At 41.5% G+C, this 12,620-nt stretch overlaps 1 protein-coding gene across 3 annotated transcripts in view; it reads left to right on the top strand.

Annotated features, from left to right (window-relative positions):
• The window catches only part of rasa3 (RAS p21 protein activator 3), a 47,690-nt gene that overhangs the window by 12,568 nt on the left and 22,502 nt on the right, over positions 1-12,620 (top strand). For all 3 annotated transcript variants that reach the window (XM_010735364.3, XM_027281774.1, XM_010735372.3), the window contains 3 exons: positions 7,128-7,245; positions 10,007-10,110; positions 11,218-11,312. In XM_010735364.3, the coding sequence (XP_010733666.1) occupies positions 7,128-7,245; positions 10,007-10,110; positions 11,218-11,312 (317 nt within the window). The remainder of the gene's footprint in view (positions 1-7,127; positions 7,246-10,006; positions 10,111-11,217; positions 11,313-12,620) is intronic.

The following is a 12,620-nucleotide window of genomic DNA, read 5'->3' as shown; positions in this document are numbered from 1 at the left end:
TTTCAGCGGTAGCGCGTGGGTTTAAAGATGAGCTACTCAAGAGTGGTGAATGTGGCTACCTGTCATGTCAGCGGTGTCATGTTTCTAATCCGCGTTGGACCTCTTAACCCACCTTTGATTGTTGCGGTTAATGCAGCAAAAGTTTCAAACTCTTCTTCTAGAACTCCCTGCATCGGCACTTTTGCTCCACTGGCTAAAGGACGATATCAGATAATGTCATATTTTACCGTGGGATCAAAGCCACTGCTGCTGTACAGTGTGTGTGCGTGTGTGTGCGCGCGTGGGCGCAGTGTTTTTGATGTTTAGTCATTTTCAGAGAGACACTGATGACTTACAGTTTTGTTTCAGTTCTTATTTTTATTCTCTGCTGAGCATCAAAGGAGCTGAGTATTAACTGTGGGATCATAAATTATGTTCTTACAAGTTTCAGTCTTTCTTTCCATTCTCACGGTGTGTGTCTCTGTCTCTCTCTCTCTCTCACACACACACACACACACACACACACACACACACACTCTCTAGGGTAACTGGATTGTTCGCTGCTTTTAAACTACATCTTGGACCCAGTTGAAATTCCTTTCTCCTCATCTCATTTCCTGTTGTAGCTTTCTCCAAAGCTAACCACTCTCCAGTTTTCTATCTGACTGACTCTCTCTCTCTCTCTCTCTCTCTCTTTCTGTTTCTCTCTTTCTCTCTCTCCGTCTGTCTGTCTCTCTCTCTCCAGTCTTCCTCCTCTCTCATCCTTGATTGAGTACACTGCTTGTATTTTTCTCAGTATCACCCCCCCCCGCCCCCACCACCTCCACCTCCACCACCATCACCCCCTTCCTCTCCTTAAACCCTGTGTTTTCCCAGGCCTGCTAGCCGAGCACGCAGCCACCGAAAGCATAAAGCATTCACGCCTGTGTTTCCTCGAATGTGTTCATGTCAGGGGAGATTAGAATAACGAGAGGAGCAGCGGTGTGGCCGACTGAAGCCGGCCAGCGAGGGAAGGAAGGGGAACAACAACGTTGCATTGCTTCAATCACTTGTGCTTCCTCATTTCCTCCGTCTCCTGCCTCCTCTCTCTTCACCTTCCTCCGCAGGAGCGAGCTGGAGACTTTGTTGATGTGCGGATGAGCTTGCGTTCGCCCTCTTTGGGTGTTCCTGTCATCATTGCTTCTCTTCTGCAACTCTGCTCAGCCCCCGTGTTTTTGCGCGCACACCACACAACAGTCGCGCACACGTGCCATGAGTGTCTTTGTGCTGTGTGTTTTGCTCAGATACCAGGGCAAGATATTCTCCAAGGGCAGCTGCAGTGGTGCTGGATGAAAAGAGAAACTGCTGTTTGTTAGTTAGTTAGTTAGTTAGTTAGTTAGTTAGTTAGTTAGTTAGTTTTGTAATCTTGATGAGAGAAGAAGATGCTCCCCTCTGGAGGAAGTAAAAGAGGGAGAGATGGGAAAAAAAATAAAGGGGGAAGTAACCAGAAATAGAGGATAGTGAAATCGGGTTAAAGCTAATTTTGAAAAAGAAAACTGAAAGCAAATATGTAAGAAAAGCAAGAAAAGAAAAAGGGGAAACGACCGCACATGAACCAGGATAAAATGAAAGTAAGAGAGAAAGATGGACTGAGGATTACAGACTCTTTATAATTCAGCCTGATAACTACACGCTGCTTTTTGTTTCATTTTCTAAACAAGCATTTCAGACAGTTCTTCCAGGTGATGCGTTCAGGTGCTTAAACACGGCCAGTAACGCATTACTGTGATTACTTCTTCAGTAATGAGTAGGGCGGTGGTCAACCAATAAAAATCTTCTTTGTCTGCTGCGATTCTACCAACTGTTCAATCAATTGATTGATGGGGAAAAAACAATCTACATGTTATCTCTAGAATAACTAAATCAGCCACAGTGCAGTTTAACCATTTCTTTGTCACACGTAGTTACACGACATGTCTGTCAAATTAATTTACATTCAGCGTAAAGAGAGGCTCACGACGAGTAAATGTTCCATAACCGTCAAATTAAGGCACTTGGTCTCCATCAGGTGGGGTTAATGCAAAGTTGTCAAATTGGGGATGACTGTGTTTTACTGTCTATCAAACTCCTTTGTTGAGTACAATATATTTGAGCACTGTGTTCATATTCAATGTACATGTCCTACCACTCGAAAACAGCATCGACCAACTTATCGTCTAACCGATCCAGAAGGTGTCGGCGTTGAGTGTAAGGGATTACAATCTGTAATTACATTACAGTTACTGATCCTGTTATCGCACTCGTCTTGTTGACTTGTTTGCTGTCTAACTGGGATTATTATTGAAGTTTTAGTTTTAGTTTTAGTTTATTCTCTCTGCATTCAGTAGTCAGACCGGTCTAAGACGTGCTGGTTTGCCACAGGGGCAGGCGGTGGTACAGTAAGAGGACACCAAAAGAGAGAGAAATGCGACTCTCTGCAATTCCACAGTCAGAGTAGAGGAAGCACGAACCACGTGGACGAGGTCGGGAATTCTGCAGAGCCGTGTGCAGTCAGGGAGGCTAAGCTAGCTGCTGGATGCCAGCTTGCAGAGCTGCTTACACGATCTCTTGTTTTCTGTGCAGAAGATGTGACTCGTGGGTGTGGAGGGTTTGGTTTAAAGGCGCTTCATTTGACTTGCGTTAACGAGTAATGTAACACATTACTTTCACTGTTGAATAATTAGGTTAGTAATGTTCATTGTTATTTTTTATGTAATGAGTAATTGACTCCAGTTTTCAAGTAACTTTCCCCAACAAACTTGGATTTTGTTGATGACGTGAATTTAGCGACTTTGATTTTCAATTTTCAGGAGAGCCCAGTTGACACATTTAAAGTAAAAAAAGAAAGTCAATTAACATATAATATACTATATTATATGTTTTTTTTAAACTTGAATACATGAGAATAAGGTTAAATACACCTCAAAGTGTTATTTGTTACTTACCTGTCTTAACGTATACGCTGATGCGACATATCCATGATAAGATAAAATATGCCAATAATATCGTACCAGGCAAACATATACCAGCTGCTCTGTAATTCTCAGATGTTGCGCTTCACACCTACACAGAGAACTTTTCACCTGCATTAGTACGCGTCAGTTTCTAAGAAAAGTGAAGATGACTCTGTGTTCTCTGTGATGGATTACCTATTGCAGGTTTCAAGTCTCTGCAGGTTGATTTTCATGCCATATTGGCATGAGTTAAGCTGTTGGCTGCTGGAAAAATACACTCATCAATCTGAGAGGGTTTAGAGGAAGGTCAGCACTAATGTAAGACATGCTCTGTACATAGATGTTTTAAAATATGAAGATAAACTCGACATGAATTGTGTGGATGCATCCTTTTTTGTAGATGTTTTTTGCTCTGATTTTGGCACAGAGATTTGTTTTTACATTGCAAGTTGAGTCATTAAACACACACACACACACACACACAGAACTAAGAAGCTGAGGTGGTAATCCCATGATGTTTTGGTTACGAGGATGACCTAAATGGTGCAATCCAATCACGGGACCTTACAGATCATGAATGAGAGCGGGAGGCAAACACAGATTGGAGGGGATTCAGGAGCATAGGGCGAATAAGGAGGATTACAGGAGGGCGATAAAATAAATGTGGGAGAATGAACGAGAGGAGGATGAGGAGGAGGAGAGGAGACAGGAGGGAGATCTAATAACAGTGGGAAGTCAGGGGATAAAGACACAGATAAGAGAGACTTACGTCATTGCTGCGCTCTCACATAAACACAGACAGAGCTGCGTTCTGTAAAAACAAACCCGAGCGGGGACGACTGTGTGCCGCGCTTTACGGCTCAGGTGTCCGTTTCATTTGTGAATGAATGTTTTTATTGTGAAGTGTTGTGTAATGATCCACGAGCTTTATGAATCAGCCTCTAGAGAAGCAGTCATAACACTGTGTTGTATTACAAACCCCACAGAGGGCACCTAATTACCTTTGTTTGTCTCTGCATGGTTTCATATTTACCCTCTTGTGTGGAGTTATGGACAAAAGGTAAAAAAAAGAGTAATGTGTCACTCTGACTCAGATTGAAATCATGTATTGTACAGAAAAGCCGTGTAGAATGGAGGTCCTCAACCTTTTAGAGCCCCACAGAATATTCCGTTTGGTAAGAGAAAGTGTGTGCTGTAATCCCATATTGAAACAATTTTTGGGGCCCTCCCAAAAATGGCGGCCGGCTTTTTCACTCCACCTTCCAGTGTTGGCGCTAAGAACACTTGATTTTTTAACGTGATCAGATAACAAGAAACATAACCCAACCCATAGTCTGACTTTCCCGCTCTCATCCAAGCCCGTTGGGTCCTACTGACCCAATCTTAAAATCCGTCCATCCATTCTCTGCTGCACTGCAGATTTCCTTCTCCACAGCAACACTCTCCAGGATCCTGAGGCGTTCCCAGGCTAGATGGGCTATATAGTCCTTCCAGCGAGTTCTGGGTCTTTCCCAGGGTCTCTTCCCAGTTGGGCGTGCCCAGAACATCTCCAAAGGGAGGCGCCTGAGGGGCATCCTAATCAGACCCCTGGATGTCCGAGCTCCTCACCCTATCTCTAAGGCCGAGTGGCGGAGGAAGCTTGTTTCAGCTGCTTGCATCCGCGATCTCATTCTTTCAGTCACTACCCAAAGCTCATGACCATAGGTGAGGGTTGGAACGTCTTAAAAATGCGCCACAAATGCGTAGTTTCATAATTAAAGGGATAGCTCTGGTTTTTGGATGTGGGGTTGTATGCAAAGCACTGCTGTGGACAGGGTCATCAGAAAAAGACCCACCTAAAATAATCAATATCTATAGTGAGAATATTTTCACCACTTTGCCTGGTGCTACTTTGGCTCAAGCACGACATTTACAACTGTGCCACATAGGCGTATCATGCCACAGACCTGATGGCAATTTAAAGCAGTGAGAATCACTATTCTGTCTCTATTTATAGGTGGACCTTTTTTCATGTAGCTAAAACACATTTTTCAGTTGACCCTGTTTACAGCAGTGCTTTGCTCTACTTCTGTGCACACAGCATCTCCAACTCCCAACACAGTGACTATGCATAAGTACCTCATACAACAGCACGTTAAAAACTCTGAACTATCCCTTTAAAACCTGCAGAGAAATTTCCTAAAATAGCTGACCACTGTAACTCACACACGACTTAATAATTCATTTGCTCTGGACTATTTTCAGTCGTGGATTAATATTTATGGCAGCAGTGTTTGTGGGATTAACGCAGCGGCCATGTTCATTGCACTAAAGGGATAGTACTGTGACTCCTTTGTGTGTTTTTCAAGAGTGGAGCTTTACGGCACAGAGAAATATGCTCTGTCTATGGCCACACAGGAAACAGTTTGTGACAGGATCAACCCATTTATGGAAGTTGTTGACAATAAGATAAAAATATAGAATATTACCAGACGTATCTTTTAATAGTAACATTTCAGTGCGGGAATTTTGCTGAGAGGTTTGTCTCATGGCTGCAGAACAAGTTTAACATTGTGTAAATAAATCACAGGTTTTTATCTAAACTGTGTAATTGCATGTTAGTGAGTCCTTCGTGAGTAATGTGATTACTCACCTCCTTGCAGTGATGGCATGTGATACATTTTCATAGTTTCAACACCAACTCTTCCAAAGTATGAAACTGCTCCTGTGGTCAGTTCTTGGAAAATCCTGTTTCCCGTCCACCATTGAGGTCACAGAAAGAACATTTTTTTTATATTTACTGGGGAATGCTAATTGATTGAAAAGTCTAACGGTACTGCTGCGATCATTTGTAGATATATTGATGGGAAAAATGCTAAAAGTCTGAAGGCAGCTATCTGTTTTTCTGTCTGTTATAGGGATCAAATGTCAACTCTTCCCCCCTTTTCTCCATCCATGGTTGAAAACACTGCTGCCTGTATGATAGGACGATTTGTTCTGCCATAAATGTGTATTTCTACTGCACTGTATGTTTGAACAGTTTATGAGTGCAGCAACAGGAACAGATTTTAGAGACGATAATGATTATCTGTTTTTTTAAAGTTTAGCACCTCTAACCAAAGGCGTGACAAAACAATTAGACCGTGTTATTAGTGGAGTCTTTCTAAGTGCCCCAAGATATATACAACGGGGTCAAAATATGATTCAAAACTTGTTTTATCGTTAATGTTTTTCTCCTGAACTATTCCTCCGAAACTCCTTAAAATTGACCTTTTTAAGAAGGAAACATAGGGACGGGGAGGAAATAGGGAACCACTGTTGTAGAGGATCAACTTGTAAAGAAAAAGAGTCCGACACCAGGCCGCAGACGACACGCTGTCACCGTGAAGAAGTTACTCGTATGAAGCCAGAAATGACAGGGCGAGATTTGCTGCGGCTCAGCTTGTCGGCTGAACGGCAGCATCAGCTTCCCGTGCAGATAATGGAGCGTTATTGGAGCAAACAATGACAATGTTGGACTAACGCTTGTGTAACCATAGTCTACAGAGTCCTGCGAGGTCCCCGGGGCTAAAGAGAAACACAATAAGGAGCAGAGTAGTGAATAACATGGATCCATGGCTTCATAGAGGGGAATATATTGCTCCTGAGGGACTGGAGAGAGCCACCTGTGTGGTTTGTGTGTGTGTTTGTGTTTGTGTGTGACTCTGTGTGTGTGTGTGTGTGTGTGTGTGTGTGTCTTAGTGGGTGGTTGGACCACATTCTTGTGAAAGGGAGTGCTATCTGTCACACATGTTTAATGAACAGATTGAGCACAAGCAGGATTCAAAAAATGTCCCACACAGATTCTTTTAGTCACAGATCTGACAACACACACACACACACACACACACACACACACACACACACACATTTGAATGTTAAATTTATGTGTCTGTTTCTGTTTCCTGTCTTTATATATCTGCCTCCAGTGTTAAAGTAGTCGCCTGGCAGAGATAAGGTCATTATACTGTCCGATTATTTCAAGCTAAAACAGGTGTGAACTTACATAAAGCTGTTTTCTTTTATACGTTGTGTGCTCTCTGTGTCTTAAATAAGTCATTGCGTATAGCCTGAATAAACACTTTGTCATTGCTTACGACAGCGTTCCTAAATAATAACTGCTCGCTTTTTCTCGTCCCCTTTTTTCTCTTTGTGCAGGAGAAGCAAAAAACATCCCTCCGTACCCGGGTCCAAACAGGATGCGGGACTGTTACTGCACTGTCAACCTGGACCAAGAGGAGGTGTTCAGGACCAAGATCATCGAGAAGTCACTTTGGTACGTCATGAAAGTCAAATCATAAACCACTTTCTCATAGAAAACTCAAGGCTGAGGTGGTATAAAAGGAGCTTCCTGCCTTTTTGAATTGAAAGATTCAGCAGGTTCGTGAAGGTCATTCTGGTGAATAGTTATAAAATAGTTATTCAAGATGTTGATCATGTAATCACAATGTGTCAAGTTCAAGTCATCCACCATCTTTCTTCCTCCTTTCAATCCCCGTCACTGTCTCTTCTCTATTGAATGCTAAAAAATCACGATATGAAGAAGTTTTAATACCAAAACATGTTTATGATGAGTGTGATTTGAACTACATTCTGATTTAATCTCTAGAGCTGCAGCGAGTACTCGAGTAATTAGAGTACAAAAAATCCTCGAATCACTTTTTCTGCCTCGAGTACTCATTTAATCATTAATTCCGCTTAAATAGTCACTTGCGTTCAGTCACACTTGTTCTAACAGGCCTGGCTTATTTCTGTGGATAAGCATTTGACATTTGCACTACATGAAGATAACGCTGAACCTGTTTATCTGTTTTAACATTAAACTTAGCATGAACTGAGGGCGTTTTTTTTTTTGCCCTTTTTCAAGCTCTTTTTTTCTGATAGAGACAGCTGAAGAGTGACAGGGTTACGGGGAGGGAGAGATGGGGAATTACATGTGGGAAAGAGCCACAGGTCGGACTCGAACCCTGGGCCTCCGCAGTAAGGACTGAGCCTTTGCACATGGGGTGGCTGCTCTACCGACTGAGCTAAACACCGCCCCAGAAACCTTTTATATATATTTACATACGAAGAGTAACACATTTAGACCTCCACCGTCCTTTGAATTCCCATTGAAATGAACAGTCTGAGATTTCTCCGAGATAATCCCCACTTTGTTTTGTTTTGGACAGTTGCTTTTAGATTTACAGCACACCCAGCAGTTCCTGTAGTAGTGAATAGGATAGTTTCCGATGGGGGAAAATTGCCATGTTTGTTTTGTAAACAGTGTGGTAGAAAGACTTAACAACAGAAATGTGCTGTGGACCTTAGAATAAGTACAAGTTCATTTGTATTTGGTTGGTTTCTTTTCAAAATAAAAGCCTGTGCATTTACACTGAAAAACGTTTTAATCTTTCTTAATTATAACTACACAAGTAAAGGTCTATGTGCCTTCTTTAAAGTTCATTCCAGGTTCTCACCTGTGTCTCCAGAGCACGTCTCCCGGATGCAATCAAGTGTAGCAGTGGGAGTGGGGGGTGGTGGTGAAAATAAATCGGAAATAACAAGAGACAGATGTGTTGACAGGGTTCATAGGAAGAGGAGATATTTAACATATTTCTACTGTATATTGGGAGGGACAGTTTGGTGCTTTCTTGGTATTGGGTGGGCATAACACCCCCCAAAGAATGTGTGGTTACACCCTTCCAATGGACTCAAACAGTCTATACAAATACCTATCTTCTTCTCTTCATTAGTCTGGTGTCTCTCATTAAAACAGATTTGATGAATGCACATTTCTTACATTTTTTTTTGGCCACAGAAGAACTCTGCAGATTATGGACGGCTGGACAGACTCTCCCAACTTAAATTACGCACATCCCACAGTTTCACATTTTTCCTGTGGAGTTGCAGCTGACTAAATTGAATTACATTTATTAAAGGATGGTGTATTTGTAGCATTGTTCATAAATGCAGTCATGCCTCTGCCTGCCTATCCGTCCCTCTGTCTGTGGTTGTGTTTAGTAACAGAGGAAGTCAGTAATTGTCAGCGGTGGCCCTAAGGGCTCGACTTACGAGATTTTCATTGCCGTGATTCCTGTGGTTGTCATTTAGGTAAAGGCAGCGTGTGTGGCGGTCGTACCTTCCAGCCGCTGGTCACAAACATCCGGATGGTTGGAGAGTCCACGTGACTCGTGGCGAGATGTAAACATGTGGGATTAAGCGACATATTTAATCATTTTTGGGCGAGATTCATGATGAAGGTGCAAGTACACTGAAATCCGTACAGATGATTGTTTGAACACGGGAAAATATAAAAAATATAAATCCAATCCAGTCAGTCAGCTAATGTATGTTTTAAAGAAAGAGTTGAGAGCAGAACAAGAGGACGGTCACGTCACAGATTCACATCACAAATACACATCTAATAATAATGTGTAAATATTGCAGTGCCTCTTGATTCATTTACGTTTGTTTCCTTTTGTAAAGTTATGGTGACATACTCTCTACACACACCTACACTTGTATTTTGAATACAAATTAATGACCAAAAAAGAGACAAAACAGTTGATAAAGATGAGTTTTATCTCTGTTTTCTATAGATGTTGCAATAATATTGTCATTTTGTGTCTGTAAAAATAATTTTGACCCTGGTATCTTGTTTTATTTCATAATTAATAATTCTGAGAACTCAAAATAATAATAATCACGTCCAGATCTCATAATTGCATCTCATAATTAAGAGATAGTTCTCTCATAATTACGAGTAGGTCTACAGGATCTTTTTTACTTTAGTGAATGCCTTGTGCCTCTGTAGACGCTTGACATTTCCGATCTGTACACTGTTATAATCTTTGTAGTTTGTACACTTCATGTCACAGATATGTGACCTCAAATGTTTTGTTGTTTTTTAACAACAAAACATTTCGCCATAACATGACCTTTTCTCATTTTTGACAACAAAATATGTAAATCTATCTATCTAATTCGTACTTGTGGTAAAACACCTTTATGAGACATTTAATCTCATTGTTCTCTGTCTCTCCTCTCGCCTCCAGTCCGTTCTATGGGGAAGACTTTTACTGCGAAATCCCACGTAGCTTCAGACATCTCTCCTTCTACATCTTCGACAGGGACGTCTTCAGGAGGGACTCCAGTATCGGTGAGTAAACGGCTGCTCCATCTGCTCCAACCACCTCTCTTATACTCAGCTCGGTAAATGAATTGAGATTTTCTTGATTCATGGCCTCATGTTACAGACTTTACTGTACACACCAGACGGCTGTAAAATTTGAAACCTGTTCAACATCTATATGTGAGATAACATCGGCATTATACATTGGAATTAAACATTTATATCTCTACTGTTTTATATCTTAAAACATTTAAATGAGCTTTGTGGTCACAGGTGTGCATTGGTCAGATACAGTGTGATTATATCAGCCTGGGAACCAGACGAATCTGCCGAGCTCATGTTTCATTTGCCTTGGCAGATGCGTCTGAATTCCTCTCGTCCTGGATCTGGTCTTGCCAGTCACAACCATTTATTTAAGATGAGGCAGGTTTTATGCAGTGATTTACAGAGGGGTGTCACACATGTGCTTATGAGAATGGTATCCATCTTCTTCAAACTCTCAGCAAGAGAGCAAATAAACTCTAAATTTCAGAAAATTTCTCATTATTTCTTTGAAGGACGTTTTACAGAGTGACTTTTTGAATGAAAACTTGTCTTAAAGATTTTCAATGAAGTCTGATATTGTATGATCTTATTAACAGTTTCATCACTAAAAAAGGTGTGGGTGTGGGTGTGTGGAAGGATGTTGTTAAGTTTTCTTGGGTGTGTCACAGCACGTATTGGTTGGTTTATACTTGTGTGTGTGTGACCTGCGACCACAAAGTGAAAAACTTTTCTCAGGGTGTGATTTGTATCTTCAACACTGTCGCTTCTTCTGTTTATGTGTGAGTGTGTGTGTGTGTGTGTGTGTGTGTGTGTGTGGGGTGTGGGTGTTTGTGGGTATGTAAACATAAAGTTAGGTTGTTAGTTTCAGGGCAGAAATGACTTATCTTCAGGCGTCTGACACTGCACTTTGTGAGGGTTTCTGCACCTGGTGCCTACGTGTATGTGGATTGACAGTGTGCGAGCGGGCATGTGAAAGTGTGTTGGTGTTCGGTGAGCGTTTGTTATTGCTCACATCTGAACACGCAGGCTTTTTTTTTAAGGATGTGTAAGGTTGAGATTTGTTTTGAACTTGTTTGTCTTTGTGTGTAGGCAAGGTTGCGGTGAAGAAAGAGGACCTGCAGAAATATCACGGAAAAGACACCTGGTTTCAGCTACAACCTGTCAGCGCTGACTCAGAAGTGCAGGTCAGTACAGAGAGAAAACACACACACGATCACACATTCTCCAAAAAAAAAAAAAAAAAAATCACAAAGCTCTCTAAATCTTTTCCTCTTTTCTCATAGAGTCTCCAGTTGTTTTGTTTCTCAGCTTCTCCATAGAAACCACATGACACTTATAAGGCTGAATACATCTACAAAAATGTGTCTGTCTGATACCAAACAGTGTCTGCTTGTACAGCTGCTTGTGTCTAGACAACATTTAAAGCAAGACTACCGTAAATTCTCAATGGGCAGAGTGACAGAGAGAGAACCAGGCCTTTATTTGGGACAGGCTAATATTAGAGACGGGACCTTTTTCTAATTAATGCAAACTCAAATCTTCAACAAGCCATAATTGCAACAGTATCAGCAGAGTCATGTCAGGTGTTGCACTTTGTCCTTTCCCCTGAAAAATGTTAAGCTACCATAAATGAAACACTTTTTTCCAGAATATTCACATTAAGAGTTGCAACTTTTCCTTTTCATGCAGGCTTTTAATGTGAAAAACATCCGTGTGCTAATATACATGAAGACGCTTCCTTCCTCATATGACATTATTTGTTTATATGTTTAACATTACATCACATTATTTGTTTTATTTTTGTGGTTTATCTCACAACAACCATGCAGCCTATACGATATGTGTAATGTCTACTTTTATCCGTTTCTGCTGCATGCTACCATGGGTGCTGCCCAACAGCCAATCATATTACGATTGCGTTATTGCCTTCATTAAACCTGCACCCGCCTACACCCGCAGCATCAGCCTTAGTGTCTTAGTTTCTGCACCTCCTCCAGTCATCTGACCATGACCAACAGCCCGTATCACATCCTCCTTAAATCTAGCCAGTATAATGGATAGCAACGTTACTGAGTCAGTTCACTGACTTTAAGACTCGGCTACATAGTCTACAGTTTTAGTTTTATTATTAGCTAAAGGGGGCAAAAGTTACATAAAGTCACTTTAACATTTGTTTGGCTTCAGTGAAAAAAATAATTTGGGGAAAATATGTTTACACGCCTTAGATAAAGGTATCAAAAATTCTTGTTTTGGTATCAGGACTTATTTATGCACTCATCTCAAAACATTTCAATCAACACCCGGCCTTACACACTTCACTTGCATGCGGTATGGGTGATGGTGTGTCTGCATGTTAATGTCTGAAGCAGGGCAGAACCCAAACAAACACAGTGTGTGTGCACCTGAAACATCCGAGCCTGCAGGGTCAAAGTCACCCGGCTCTCCATGTACACTGTTGATCCCGTTAGTTCACCTCCATCATCAGCTGGCCA

The sequence above is a fragment of the Larimichthys crocea genome, chromosome VIII (genome assembly GCF_000972845.2).
Source record: "Larimichthys crocea isolate SSNF chromosome VIII, L_crocea_2.0, whole genome shotgun sequence".
In the NCBI taxonomy this organism is placed as follows: Eukaryota; Metazoa; Chordata; class Actinopteri; family Sciaenidae; genus Larimichthys; species Larimichthys crocea.
The sequence above is the reverse complement of the archived record's forward strand: the minus strand, read 5'-3'. Positions and strand labels throughout refer to the sequence as shown.